The sequence below is a fragment of the Lactuca serriola genome, chromosome 3 (genome assembly GCF_051521515.1).
Source record: "Lactuca serriola cultivar US96UC23 chromosome 3, Lser_US96UC23_V15, whole genome shotgun sequence".
Classification (NCBI taxonomy): Eukaryota; Viridiplantae; Streptophyta; class Magnoliopsida; order Asterales; family Asteraceae; genus Lactuca; species Lactuca serriola.
This window is the reverse complement of record NC_136410.1, coordinates 94136308-94152557: the sequence shown is the minus strand read 5'-3', so window position 1 is coordinate 94152557 and position 16250 is coordinate 94136308. Positions and strand designations below refer to the sequence as shown.

At 31.4% G+C, this 16250-nt stretch overlaps 1 protein-coding gene across 1 annotated transcript; it reads left to right on the top strand.

Moving 5' to 3' along the window:
• Positions 1–5344: 5344 nt before the first annotated feature.
• LOC145092878 (isocitrate dehydrogenase [NADP], chloroplastic) lies at positions 5345–9395 on the top strand. Its single transcript, XM_079030869.1, has 14 exons — positions 5345–5522; positions 6364–6407; positions 6500–6647; positions 6756–6833; positions 6925–7080; positions 7171–7262; positions 7342–7445; positions 7553–7621; positions 7711–7826; positions 8054–8088; positions 8206–8348; positions 8792–8914; positions 9017–9106; positions 9200–9395. The coding sequence occupies exons 1-13, from the start codon at positions 5474–5476 to the stop codon at positions 9096–9098; spliced, it is 1239 nt and encodes a 412-aa protein (XP_078886995.1). The 5' UTR covers positions 5345–5473; the 3' UTR covers positions 9099–9106; positions 9200–9395.
• The last annotated feature ends 6855 nt before the right edge of the window (positions 9396–16250 follow it).

Sequence of the window (16250 nt, the reverse complement as noted above, 5' to 3'; positions counted from 1 at the left end):
AGATCTAGGCTCTTGGAACTCGAACATAGCCAGATCTAGTGGCTATTCAACCCATTATGATCCCCATACTACTATCAAGCTTGGAAATGGTTCAAAGATAGATTTAATGGTGTTCTAATGGGGATTTGAGCATAGAAACAGAATAGATCCGAATTGTACCTCAATGAACTTTGGATTAGGTCCTAGATCCTTGCTCTTCACCTTCTCTTTTGGTCTTTCCTTCCTTCTCTTCTTCAATCTTCAAGGAACAAGCACAAAACACTTCAAATCACAAGGAGAGGGTTAGGGTTCGGTATAGGATGCTCTGAGGGTGAAGGAGACTGACTTGGGGGCGCTTAAGGGGGTTTAAATAGGGTGTAAACCCCTGAAATTAGGGTTTCTTCCAGACTGGTTGACTCGCCGAGTCGCCAATTTAAACGTGCTCAAAATCCCGTCCCTACTCGACGAGTCTAGCCTATGACTCGCCGAGTCCAAGGCTAAAAATGTAAAATACTCAGATAAATCATACATACCAGGAACTAGGTGCTACATAATCTAATTAATTAATATTATTAATTAAAAAATAAAATTACTAATTTATCCCTATTTTTTTTAATTGATTGATCTACAATTATCCCTACATCCACACAATATATGTCCATCCACATTTGAACCTAACTCTCTCTTTCTCTCTCTCTCTCTCTCTCTATATATATATATATATATATATATATATATATATATATATATATATATATATATATATTAAAATGGCTCGGTCCTTGAAAAGTGAATTGAACCGATCCAATTGAACTGTATTTTGAATGGTTTAGAATGTATTTGGTTTTAATTTTGACTATTTGTATCCATATGTTAAAAAACAAAATCCATATCAATTTACATAATAAAATTAGATCGAACCAATTTATTTTAACAAACATCCCTACGGGCTCTTGAAATACGAATTTTAGTTAATTTTAGTATTTGGATAAAAATATGATTCATATGATTGTAAAAAGATACAAGTATAGGATTGATTATTTTTCATTTTTTTCTACTAAATATAAAGATACAAAAAGACCTTGAAAAGTTGATGGATTTTATCCATTTCGTTTGTTTTTTTTCGGCTTCGTTGTCTCACTTCCGTGAGTTCCATCTTCCGGTACATCGTCAATATCTGCATTCGGATTGTTCCAAAAAAACTTTTTGTTTATTAACAATAATAATAACTTGTAATATCGTTTTTATATATAATATTTATAAATTTTATGGCATTTGAACATCCATCTAATTAAACTACCTATTAGTTAAATCATCTACCAAATTCCAAAGAACTTATAAGTTATTATCCAACGTTATTTGATAGTGAAATGGTGTCGTTTTCGAAAAACTTTATTAAACTTTTTTTTTTTCTATGAAAATTGAAAAAGGAAAAAAAATGGGGAGAGGATAATGTGATGGTCAATTTTATGGAGAGAGTGACGTGTAGATGACCGCTTTGGGCATCCAGAAGCCAACGACCAAATCCTTCTCCAAGAGGCGAAGTCAAACTTTTGTTTGGTGATGGTCAATTTTTAGAGTTGGTGTATGCAAGGTGATTATGGGATTTTGAGGAAAGATGTAATCAAGTGAAATTCTGTTTGTGTGTGTAATCACTAATCATGAAATTCAGTCTAATTTCATTTATAATATATTATTTTATTTATATAATTCCAGTTACAATTATTCATGTTAAATCTGGTTCTCGAATATTTACAAAAACATAAAAATATGAATATTGCGATACATTTCCAGTAAACTTGTAGAAAGAGCTCCGTCACGGCTGCAAATCAACTATTCATTTTGATAGAGTAGCTACACATTTATAATAGACATTTTGCTGGCTAATTTACATTTTTTTAGAATGATAGAATTTTATAAATGAACAAACAAAAAGCTTTTCTGAAATATTACAATCTAAAAAACACATAAAATTGAGTTATACAACCAACTAACCCTCAATTATCGAGTTCAAAGTTTAGAGCATCTATTAAAAATCTAAAAGAAAAAATGAGCAACAATTTGATGGAAATATAATGTTTTTCATGGTTTAGCCGTTTAGATGTTTAATTATTCCAAAAATCAAAGTATTTTTACAAGGTGGGTCCTGATAATCTAAATAATTTTAAATGTCTTCGACGAACTAAAAAAAAGACCCTTATCATTATTATAAGTTATATATATATATATATATATATATATATATATATATATATATATATATATATATATATATATATTCTAATAAAAAAATAGTTTTATTCTCCTTTTGACATGTGCCATCATATTAGACCTCATAATTAATGTATATTTTATTTTTCTTTTGCCATGTGTCACACTCTATTATGTCTCCTAATTAATGATGCCACTTGCTAACCTATTGAATCTCCATTTCAAATTTTAAATTTTCCACTCTAATTACATTAAATTAATAACATTAGAATGAAAATTAAATAAAATTAACACAAATTATAAAGTGATATAATTTTACATATTTATTTAAAGCAATGATTATAACTTTATATAACTAAAAAATCTCTTAATTAATAATTTATTTAAAATAAGTGATTAATAATTTTGAGTTTTTAGTATTAAAGTTTAATTAAATTTGTAAATGTGGTTCCCACGGGTTATAAACTAGTAACATAATAAAAAAATTTAACTTCAAAAAAAATTAAACCCTGTATAAGTATCCACTTTGCCCCTTCCTTCAACGCCAATGCATTTTGAAATGATAAAAGCATCCAAAACACTGTGAAGATTGGCATCTTAACATTTACCTTTGTAGAAAAATAACTTTAACCCGATGAATTCAATTTAACACAATGTTTGATTAGTATATTTTGACGTCAAAACATAAATCATTAAAAGATATAAAAATAAATAATACATTTATAAATGATAAATTTATTATTACCAGCTATAACAAATAAATAAATAATTTATTATTTATTAATTAAAGAAAAATAAACAAAAAAACTATTTATTAATTAAATAAAATAATTTATTTATTAGCCAATTAATTAATTAATTATTAATTTTTAATTGAATACGTGTGAATTGCGTGGCATGAAAAACTTTCTTAAATGGAAGTGATTCGTATACAACAATTTTTCTCCACACATAATAATTTATGCTTTATAGAGTTGTATGATACAACAATTTAAAACACAAATTGTTGTGTATAAGGAAAATCTGTTATGTACGAATCTGCTTCCTCTCCTAAACTCGTTATAAGAAAGACATGTTAGAGATTATTACAATTGTACACAAAATAACCTAGCTTATCATTGTATCTCTCTCCGTCCTTTGTGGCGCCTTCTTGCCTTCCTCTGCTCTTCTGGTCCATTACGAAGAACAAGGAAGAACCCGAGAAATTTTTCTTTAATTGTTGGTATTTAACAACAGTTTATATTGTTTGTCTAGATACAGATAATAATGATCTGCTTTTATCATGTCTACTACATCAAAAGATCCATACGAATCAAGGTATGAATTCTAAATATTCTATTAGATATTTCTTGGTAGATCATAGTCGGTCTAATGAGATCTAGCTTGGTAATTACTATAATTTTAATATGTTAGTTTTCGTTGAGCATAATTATTAAACGATTTTTGAATCCTATAACTCATAATAATAGTATGAGAGCAACTTTTAGATCATCTGATCACTATTATTTATTTTAATTATTAAAAAATATAATGATAGAAACATTTCAATTTAAATATTTGGATATTTAACTAATTATTGGTTTGGATGTACTTGCATGATTTCTATAACGAACCATTGAATTGTTTGGAGGTGTGTTTGAATGTGTTGATTATAGGAATTATAATGAAATTTGGTTCAACCAATTTTAAGCATTTGTTTTTAATAGCTAGTTTTTTGCTTTTTTATATATATGTATTTTTATTAATGTTATATCAAGAGATACCGAAAGAAGGTAAAAAACGAAAAAAGATGAATTTTTGGTGGCTTAATGGACCAGATAACCAGTGGCGGAGCTTGAAGTTTTGATTTTGGAGGGGGGGGGGGGGCAAAGTCAAAATTTATAGTTTTAAGCATAATATGTAACTTTTTTAATACTTAAGGACTAATTATAGGAAAAAAAATAGGGGGGGGGCTGTGTTATTCAATATTGACACTACAGATAATCTCCGCCACTGCAGATAACGTAAAAGACAAAATCCCTTACTAGGTATGAATTTTAAATATTGACACTACTTGTGTTATTCAATAGTAATTAATTTTATTATAATAAATATGTTCTTTTCTTTGTTTTGTATCATCGTAATATTTCTTTGTATGATATTTTATGTTGTTGGAATGTCTATTTAAGTCGATATTTTAGTATATTGAAATGAGAAATTAAATATCTTAATATATTTTCTTCCTATTTAATTTTCTACCCATATTAAATAATAACTAATGTTATATTTTGATAAAATTAATAATATTTTAAGATATTTGTCACAGTTTCATTAATTTCACATGAATAAATAGATAAGTAGAAAAACAAGTAAAAAGATGTTTAATTTCTCTATTGAAATACCCAACTAACATGTCATTCTCCAAACCCATGTTACACGTTTTGGAGTATCAAATTGAAGAACTATAACCAAAAATCAAAACCGATTGACACATCCAACTAATGTGTCGGGTGTTGTTTGATAGTCTACGACTAGGGATGAACATATGGACCGGGGAACCGGTACCGGCACCGGAACCGGAACCCGATGGAACCGGTCGGGCCGGGACCGAGACGTTATTTTTGTGGATTTTTGGAACCGGGAACCGATAGGAACCGGAACCGGTAGAACCGACAAAAACTGGTAGAAACCGGCAACAACCGGAATCGTATGATGCTATTTTTCAAGGACCGGTTCCAATATTTGAAGACACGACAAGAACCGGTAGGAACCGGGAACTGATAGAACCGCCGGGCCGGTTCGGTTTTTGATTTTGGCCGAAGCTGGTTCCCGGGTCGGGTCCGGTTCAAGTCAGTTCCGAACAGTTCGGTCCTTTTGCTCACCCCTATCTACGACTGAATTAAATCAAAATGAATAAAATTTGATTTATGCTTACAACCGAATCAGAAAATTCTAATAAACAAAAGCTTATTGTCATATCAACCTTTTAAAGAGAGCCGATAAAAAGTATATAAATTAGCCCATAAGAGAGGTTATTTAGGCCATAGACAAATCATTAGACCATTAAAAGCATGCACGAAAAGTCGAAAACCCCTTTGATGTGAACCGGAGTTAATGCGTTTGTAGTTGAGAGATTAGCCCACCAACACCGTTTATATAGACGCGCGATTCTCCGCTTCCTATGCCCATCTCTATTTCACAGTTGCTTCTTTCTCTCTCACTTCGGTTGCCGGCCGGAGTTTTTATATCGCCGCCTTACGCACACACATATCTCCGATCATCTTTCAATCTCAGTCAATAAGAAATGGCTTTTGAGAAGATCAAGGTTGCAAACCCCATCGTGGAGATGGACGGTGAGTCAATATATCCACCTACCAATCCAGATACCATCCTTACACCGCCTTGATCTGTTTCCTCTTTCATTTTTTCCGATCTATATGATTTTAAGCTAGTTTAAGTTAAACTTAAAGGATCGTTGTGTTCAGTAAACACAATAAATAAATGGAAGTAGATCGACGTTTTTTTCTCTGTTTAGATGCTCGTAGCTTGGACTGTTCACCTTTGACGTATGATCTGATTATTGATTGATGATATTTTACATATTGAGATAGTGCTTTGTTTTGAACGCTCAACTTTGTGCGCGATTGATCGTGTATGCAGAAGACCAATAAATGAAATCAATTACAAAAAGCGTCCTCATTTTCTGTGTTTTGGTTGTCGTTAATCAGCTCTTGTTTTTTTTATGAGGAAGTACTGTTTTTATACCACTGTTGAGTTTTATCTCTTCGATTTAACAAATTAAGCTTGTTTGCTCATGGACTCTGTTCATCTGAACATCCAAAATAAAGAATGTTTCTTTCTCATAGATTTCCGAGCATGGACTTAGGGCTATCGAGTACCTTTATGGGTTGATCTTTTGACAAAGCCATAGCTAAAACCCTAAAAGAGTTCTATAAGCATATCTACAAGTAGAATCATTTCTGTTCTTAGTTTTGATCTCAATTCTGAAGTCAGGATTCAGGATCAATTCTCTGCACCTTATTTAAGTTTAATGCAGAATAGTTCTTGATAGGTCATGACATGATTGTTATTTGTAGCAATTACATTGTTTTTAGTTGATTCCCTGTAAATTTAGGAATTGTTTCAATACATACATGATTTGACTTGTAACAAACTTATACCTTTATGATGCAGGAGATGAAATGACCCGTATCTTTTGGGAATCAATCAAGAATAAGGTTTGTATATAATAGTTTTCATCCCAAATATTCTTTATGTAAATAAACATCATCACCAATATCTAATAGACTTGTGTCCTTATATCCTGCAGCTCATCTTTCCCTTTCTAGATTTGGACATAAAGTACTATGACCTTGGCCTTCTCAACCGTGATGCCACAGATGATAAAGTCACTGTAGAAAGTGCTGAAGCTACTCTTAAGTACAATGTTGCAATCAAGTGTGCCACCATTACTCCAGGTATATTATATACAGATTTTAATTTCAAAACCTATATTTGAAAAACTCTATATAATTATAATCTTTGGATAATGACTTAATGAGAATGATTAAACTGTTTCATTATAGATGAGGCTCGTATGCAGGAGTTCACTTTGAAGAGCATGTGGAAGAGTCCAAATGGAACCATAAGGAACATTTTGAATGGTTAGTGATATAAATATAAATATCACTCATATAAAAGATCATATCATTTCACAAAAATGTTTTCTGATGTTACAATTTGTGATTCTTTTAGGAACTGTTTTTAGGGAACCAATTCTTTGCAAAAACATCCCTAGGTTGATTCCAGGGTGGACAAAACCAATATGCATTGGAAGACATGCTTTTGGTGATCAGTATAAAGCTACTGATGCAGTGATTAAAGGACCTGGGAAATTGAAAATGGTGTTTGGTATGTTTTATGTTTTATGGTGTTGTTTTCTTTCTTTTTGTTGATAATGTATTTCTTTTTGCTCATAAAAATTCCGATTTTGTCCTCCAGTTCCTGAAGGTCAAGGTGAAACCATAGATTTGGAGGTTTATAACTTCACTGGTGCTGGAGGGGTAGCTTTGTCAATGTACAACACTGATGAGGTATGTTGCAATTTCTTGCCTGTAACTATTTTTAAATTACTTTGACCAATAGTTTGACTTTATGTAATTTCATGAATAGTCCATTACTTCTTTTGCTGAAGCCTCAATGAACACTGCCTACCTTAAAAAGTGGCCACTTTATCTAAGCACAAAGAACACCATTCTAAAGAAATATGATGGAAGGTATATTTATATTTAATTATTTATCATTTTATCTTTCTTTTTAGTGATTAAATATGGCATTTAATTTTTTTTTTTTTATATTTTTTTATTTTTTAAATTTATTAAAGGTTCAAGGACATATTCCAAGCAGTTTATGAAAGTAACTGGAAATCGAAGTTTGAGGCTGCTGGGATATGGTGAGTAGCTCAACAAGTTTTCAAGTTTTCAAGATTCTTGATTTCATTTCTTTTTTATAATCTTTAATTTTTTTTTTAACTATTAATAGGTATGAACATCGTCTCATTGATGACATGGTTGCTTATGCTCTTAAGAGTGATGGAGGGTATGTTTGGGCATGCAAAAATTATGATGGAGATGTCCAAAGTGATATGTTAGCTCAAGGTATGCATTATTATTTTTAAAATCTTCAATTTTGGTCCTTAATTCAGGTTTTTGTAACGTTTTGGTCCTTGTTCCAACTAAAATTATTATTTTTGGGACCAAACTTGCAAAAATCACCTTCACCAAGGGACCAAAAATAGTCATTTTACTTTTTCGGACCAAAATTGCAAAAATTAACTATACCCAGGGACCAAAGTTGTAACTTTATTTTTATCTGTTTAATACAGGTTTTGGATCGCTTGGACTAATGACTTCAGTCCTGGTAATTTTTTCATGTTAATGCAAATAAATTGAGTTGATAATTATTTATGTTTATATAATTTTTTTTTTAAAAAAAAAATTCTGATATAATATAAATTATGTGGTTTTTACTTTTTAGGTGTGTCCTGATGGGAAGACCATTGAATCTGAAGCAGCCCATGGCACTGTGACACGTCATTACAGGGTGCACCAGAAGGGCGGTGAAACCAGCACAAATAGCATTGCCTCAATTTTTGCTTGGACCCGAGGTCTCGCCCATAGGTAAGGGCATTTTTGTCTTTTTGAAAATTAGAGATTCAAAGCGAGTCTCTGTCCCACCTTTTTTACGTGTCACAAAAAAACTGTATTTTCTGTCCCACCATGTCACTGTTACTGTTGTTGTCACTGTCAGTGTTAGGTATTTATAAATAGTGAAGGGTATTCTCGTCTTTTTGAAAATATAGAGATTGAAATTGATTCTCTGTCCCTCCTTTTTAGGTGCCACAAGAAACTGTAATTTCTGTCCCTGTGACTGTCATGTCATTGTCACTGTCGGCGTTAGGTATTTATAAATAGTTAATATGACTGGTTTCTTCACTGTCACTATCATTGTAACTATCACCTCTAGTATTACTAGATAGTCAATATGATAAATTTGCTCTGTGTCAGTGTCAGTGTCAGTTGTCAGTGAATTGGTAAAAAGTTGATATAAATGGTTTGTGCAGGGCAAAGTTGGATGACAACTCCAAGCTTTTGGATTTCACGGAAAAGTTAGAAGCAGCGTGTATTGGATGCGTTGAATCTGGCAAGATGACTAAGGATCTTGCTCTCATTATTCATGGATCCAAGTATGTCCTCACTTTTTATAATAAAAATTAAATAATTTAGTGAATTTATTTTTGTATATTTAAAGTTTTAAAATACTCATGTAATGTAACCTTTTTTTTCAGGCTGAGTAGGGAGCACTATTTGAACACCGAAGAATTCATTGATGCTGTGGCACTCGAACTCAAAACAAGACTCTCTGCCTAATAATCACCGTACGTATCATAAAATTTAAAATTTCTAATTGTTTAAAATTCTTAAATTTGTAATTATCATAGAGATCCATATTTTGATTATTTAAAATGCAGATGAATGCCTTGACAATTGAGACTAATGCATGGTGGTAACAAGAGAAGATTGGTAATTCTGTTATGAGGGTTGGATGGGAGTTTGTGATGTGTATTTGGTTGGATTATATTTGAACATCTTTATTTTTAATTTTGTTCTACGAAATATTTGGTAGGGTTTATCTGCTAAGTTAATTTCAGATTTTATTTGTTTTAATTCATGGTTGATCTTTTAGAAATGACTAGCATAAAAGACCTGTTGATTTTAAGTTTTAAAGCCAAGACTCTAATGAGCTAAACCTCTTAAGGATGGGCCAACTTACTACCGTTCAGATGAAAAATATAGCCATTCATTTAATTGCTAAAAATATTTTTTAAGACATTCAGAATATTAAGAACGTTCAGATGAAAAATAGAGTTTTTGGTGCAGCACAATAAAGTTTGATGAATCTACACGTTTAGTCACTTAACTATATTTTGTGCGCAATAAGTCCTTAAAGTTGAGTTTTATCTGTAAAATAGTTGAGTTTTACCAAAGGGCTTCTAGCCCAGCGGTATCCGGTGTTGTCCTCGTTCTTTGAGGTTGAGAGTTCAAGTCTCGTTGTGGACACATGTGAATTTAAGGCGTAGTTTAGGAGTATGTTAGATTTACCATTAAAAAAAGTAAATAAATAGGGCATAAATCCTCAAACCAACGGATTTCCAGGTTACTTGGAATTATACGTGGAAAGTGGGTTCAATATACAACCACTTAAGATTAATAATTTAAAAACAAGGCTTACCCCCAATTCCCCCAAAAAGTCATCAACCCTAAATTCACTAATCATTAGAATGTGACATTGTCAAATGGTTTATCTTGTTCGACCATACTTTCATGGAAGATGCCTGATCAATAGAATGTGACATTCGTTCTTTCGAAACAGGGTTATGACTAGGGATCATCAGACCCACCATTTGGCCACTAACAGATGATGATTTTGGGTGAGAGGATAGTTGAGTCGGTGGACACATACAAAGCCTCAACTCAATACAATACCAAATTTAGTGGAATAAGCAGCTACGAGTACGAGGGAAGTGTATCGTCTTCCGATGGCACCGACAATTAAATTTTAATAAAGAAAGATGCAAATTCAGTAAATGGGTATCATGAAAAGCATCACCATGAGTTCCAAATGGGGAATGTGACATTCGTTGTTTCGAAACAGGGTTATGGCTAGGGATCATCAGACCCACCATTTGGCCACTAACAGATGATGATTTTGGGTGAGAGGATAGTTGAGTCGGTGGACACATACAAAGCCTCAACTCAATACAATACCAAATTTAGTGGAATAAGCAGCTACGAGTACGAGGGAGGTGTATCGTCTTCCGATGGCACCGACAATTAAATTTTAATAAAGAAAGATGCAAATTCAGTAAACGGGTATCATGAAAAGCATCACCATGAGTTCCAAATGGGGTACGACGAACATCGATCGACGGAATGTCAACCATTTTAAGGAAATCTCATCCCTTCAAGACATCTTCCACTTGTGATTCTTGGAAAAGTGAAAATGGAGAGATCGAAGCTGTTGAATATGCTTCGACAACTACAAGATCATAGTGGTGATATGCAATATGCATATGTGAGGATGGAACGGGCAGAAAGTGCCAAATTTGCAGGGTTTTAATTTGAAACAAGAATCGAATATCTATTCTTTTACATTTTAATTGGTGAGTTTGCATCCATAATGGGTTCTTTCCTATTTGCTTGATTGTCCCCAATCTTGTGGTGGAGGAAGATGAAAGGTGGTTGTGATGGTGATGGTAAGGATGGAGTGGATGGTGGTTGTGATGCTGATGGTACGGGTAAGGTGGTTGCCGATGGTGTTGGAGTGGTGGGTGGTGGTGATGGTGGCATGAACTATCTTAGCAACATTTGTCGGTGTTGTTGGAGTGCTGATGAGAGGTGGAAGAAGAAGATCAAATTACATACAAATCAAATGATTTTTCTAGTAGATATTATGTGGCCCCTAAAAAATATAGAAATTTAATTTAAAATGCCATCACCAAATTAACCGGCTATTCCCTTATCAGGTCACATAATGATTTAATTGACAGTTAAAACTTAATATTAATGATCTATTGTGCATAAAAAATACTTGAATGACTAAATGTGTAAACTCGTCAATCTTTATTTGTGTTGCAATACCAAAACCCCCAGAATATAAAAGACTCAACTTTTAACTTTTATAACTTTTTCATATACAGTTCGTTTGAGATGATTTTTTTCCATTGTGTTCTATGTAACAAAGGTTATCCACAGACATATCACACTCAATATTCGGATATTGAAAATTCATATTTTGTAAGCTCGAAAGTAGAATGGTTGTGATGTTTGAAAATTTTCCAAATAAAAATAGATAACGTACAACACTAGTATTTGAGTCGGTGTTTTACTGTGGTTGTTACGTTTTTTTCTCGTATTAAGCACGAGATTTGATTAAACAAGTATAACATATCAGAAGAGTTTAGGGACTATTTTTGTAAATTGAATGGTTTTTGAATAATCCATTTAGTCTCAACCGCAAAGCAGTACAGTCTCAACCGCACCATACCATGTCAACATATACATAAAAATAATATATATCCAACAACAAATGATCATATAACTAGTCAACAAACAAACATTCAGATCTACAGACCATTACCGCATAACAACATCTTATATACCAGGACACAAATCTAACATATCACTACAACATAACAACATCCTCTATGCCATGATACATAATCTAGTGGGCTGACATTGGTGCCTTCAACACACAAGTACAGTGAGGAAAACTCACCTCTCAGTCTAAACAGATAGTTGAATAGGTCACTGCTCCGAATGTCATCTCTACTCGTCACTTATACATCCAGATAGTGACAAATCTCAACTACAACTCAACATACCCAAAATACCCTAGGTCAAACTTGGTCAAAAAACAAATTGTCAACCAAGTCAACTCAACTAAGTACGCCCAACGTACTGAGCTTGTACGCTTAGCGTATTAGGGTCTTGACCAGAAACGGGGTTGTTGACCTTATACGCATAGCGTACCCTTGGTACGCCAACGTACGTAGCTACCCTCTTTTTCCCTTCTATTAAGAGCTTAATCCTTAAACTCTTTCACCCAAAATCCAGATCTAGTCCTCAAATGATGTCCTTAACCATCAAGTTTCCAACTTTATGGTCTTGATTGGCTATTAAGTGCTCAATACTAAAAAACCTAACTTCTTAACTCATTAAGACATCCTAGTTCATGCATGGAAGGAAAGTAAGGTCCAAGATTACATTTTTATGATTTTAAACACTCCAAAACGTCTGAAAGTACAATTCACATGAATTAGAGTAACCCATACTCATAATACCAAGCTTATGTGACCAAAATGAACACAAATCCATGGCTAATTAAGATATAAACAAAACTTCATCAAGATCAGAGCTTTTTACCTCCAAGTGGTGTTAAATAATGGTCTGAGTTTGGATCCAAAGTGCTCTACTCTTCTAAGATGGTTTCCCTTCCTTATTCCTCATTCAAGAACACCAAAATACACACTCAATGTCAAGATTGCTTCACTCAAGTGATTAGGGTTAACTAGGGTACAAACTGGGACTAGAGGCTGATGAAAAAAGGTTAATGGGGTTATAAAGATGTTTAAATAGTGCAAAAAGCCTAAATATTTGGGTTTAGTCCAGGCTACATATGCCTAACATACTGGACGTACACCTATTGTACTCAATGAATACGTGTTTCCTCTAAAAGCTACAAGGGACCCATTTTGTAAACATTTTCACACATAAGGGTTAGAAATGTAATTTACTTGAATTATGAATGCTACAATTAGTCATGAATTAACAAATGGGTCATGGATTTGACTTTTGAAGGGACAGAAGCAATCTAATCACATATCCAAGTTCATATCATTGCTTAGAATCAATAAACCATAGAATTCAAAATACCTAAATTATCACCATTGGAACTAGAACTTGATTCAAACATCATGGAATCTCACCATAAGCTACAGGGTTGACAAATGGATTATTGATTGAAGGGAAATGTACCATCTAACCATAAACTTAAGTTCATATCATTGCTTGGAGCATCAAATTTGGATTTTTAAGATCTAGGGTTTTGGAAACCCATTAACTAGCATTAAATCTCACAAATCTCCCAACTATTTGTTAGTTGGGGTTTGTAGATAGATCAAGGAGTTAAAATTCACATTAACTTCACAATTTAACCACAAAATTCAGATTTGATGTTTAGCAAAATCGTAGAACGAATTTGGGCAAAGGAGAGAAATCTACCTCTTTGATGCATGATGTTGAGAAGATTTGAGCAATGATTCATCTTGGAGTTCCAATCATCAAAACACCAAGAAATCTAAGGGAAAATCAGTTATGAAGGTGGAAGGGATTGCTTGGAACTGAGAAGAGAAAAAATAGGAAGAATGAATGAGAAAAGGAGGTTGAAAAACATTGGTATAATCTTTTCACCACCAACATCACGGTGTAGCACACAATGAATCGCAACGCGGTCCCGTGATTTGGCAAAGTTTACATTTTTGGCCCTTCTTCCAAAACTCTTTTAAAAAATGGTCCCCAACCTCACCAAATGCTCATGTTAGCCCATAGATAACCATTACCTATCTTTACTTCCACAAAATTAGTCCTATATGTTTATTTGGTCAGACAATCAGGTCAAACACAAATTTTCCCAATTTGTCACTTTTAACTCCTAAACCTTAAAAGTTTTCATTCAACATCCAAACACTATCGAATTTATTTATGACTTAGCAATAATGTTTATTATGGTTATTAATTAATCAAAACAATTTACTTTTATTAATTTATTTAGTTCATTTCAATTTTATTTCGTTTTAGATTAAAGAAAATTTTTACTTTTACCAAAAAACCAAAAACGTCTAGCCCCAAGAATAAGATGTTACAAGTACATTTATAGCGGATAAAATGAGATGAGATAATAAAAGTAGTTTTTAAATTATCATTTGTCCTTTATACATACATAAACGAAGGAAAACATAACTATATATGAATAATATATACAATAAGTGTTAATAACAAGTAGGTAAATTGAATTTAAAATATTCTAGAAGTATGCCCGACCCTGACATATCGGAGGCCTTGTGTGAAAATAAAACTGAGTACCAATAAATTTTTTCTTGTAAAATATTATTATGTAATTTGGTATCACTAAATTCAAAACTCAAATTTCTAGCAAACATCTCGTAAATTCCTTACCATAACATCATGTATTCATTCGTTAGATGTTCTAGTTTTTAGGACCACACATATTCATTAGAATATCTTCTTTGTCATCATCATTACCATTCAAGGTGGTCATGTCTTGATCTACATAAGACATATCTTTTGAAGCTCGGGGTTAACTTCTTCTTCTCTAGGTTCTTCCACAACATCATGAACTTCTTTCTCTAGGTTTTTCCACAGCTTCATGAACTTCATCTATGTTTTCTGGCACATGTAATTCAACTTCCTCTTCTCTATGTTCTTCCACAACTGATTCTTCATTACAATGATATTTTTACATTTGTTTAACGATAAACCGATTGATGGATCCTCTTTGACTATGATTAAATTGTAATTATTTTATGTTTAGAACAACCCAATTCAATTTTCTAATTAGATGCATCTTTTTTATAACAAAAAAATTATCAATGTTAATAACTTAACAAAATATATTTGTGATATTTATCGAAAGTTAATATTTAAAAAAGTTAGAGCATCAAACAAAATTCGTGTTTTCTAACATTTCTAAGTATTAGACTATAGACTAATAATATAAAAGCCATAAATTTTTAACGCGTAATTAGAAAAAGACTTAATATTTTTTTATTATGCTATGGCTATAACTTTCTCGCAGAATTATCATTGTAGCACACTTAACGAGTTTTATGGTTAACTTGGTTAATTTTTTGCAAAATCAGTCATAAAAAGTTCAAATTTAGTCCCTGAGGTTTGCAAAAAATTACACCACATGGTTTTTTTAACTTTATTTTTCGTTTTTTGTATACTTTATTTATTTTCGGTTTTTTATAAATATATGTACATTTTTTATTTCTTTTTATTTTTTAACCTTATTTTTCAAAAATTAGATTTTTTTATTTACCTTTTTACCTTTTTTTTTTCTATTTTTAGTGTATTTATAGAGTATATTATAGTTTTTTTTTCATATTTATTTTCGACTTATATTTTATTTTTTCATCTACTTATTTACTTTTTTATTTTTTTTTCCATTTTTTGTTTTTATTATTATTTTTTTTATATTTTTTAACTTTTTATTGACCTTTTTCAAAAAAATATAAAATGTATTAATATACTAGAGTATATTATTATTTTGATAATTTATAGTTTTTGTAACTTTTTTATTTTTATACAAGTAAATAAAATAGTTATGTTTATATTTGTAATTTCGGTCCAACTTATTTTCTTTTTATTCTTTTTGTTTCTTTAGTGTTGCTATATTTATGTTACGAGAAAATAAAAATTAAAAAAAGCTAGCTTGTTTATTCAGAATTAGTGTTTCATTGTGTTATATAATTTGCAGATTAAATCATATTTCTATATATGATATCAATGGTTTAAATTCAAGATAATATTTTTCAATTTGATAATAGACTAAAAGAAAAAAAATAATAGTCGGTCTCTATAAAAAAACTTGTTATAGTAATTTATATTGAATTCGAGTTCGTTTACTTGAAACAAAACAAATAAAAACATTAGAAAACTCATAAATAACTAAAATAGAAAAAAATAGAAAACAAAAGGTAAAAAGATAAAAAAAAAAAATCAAATTGTTGAAAAATAAAGTTAAAAAATGAAAATAAATAAAGTATATAAAAAAGAAATAAAAAAAATGTATATATATTTATAAAAAATCAAAAATAAATAGAGTATACAAAAAACGAAAAATAAAGTTAAAAAACCATGTGGTGTAATTTTTTGCAAACCTCAGGGACCAAATTTGAACTTTTTAGGACTGATTTTGCAACATAAAATTAACCAAGT

Coding starts and splice junctions, on each gene's coding strand:
- LOC145092878 (XM_079030869.1), top strand. CDS start 5,474: ATGGCTTTTGAGAAGATCAAGGTTGCAAACCCCATCGTGGAGATGGAC. Junction 6,648..6,755: donor GTGTGCCACCATTACTCCAG/GTATATTATATA, acceptor GTTTCATTATAG/ATGAGGCTCGTATGCAGGAG. Junction 7,827..8,053: donor AAGTGATATGTTAGCTCAAG/GTATGCATTATT, acceptor TGTTTAATACAG/GTTTTGGATCGCTTGGACTA.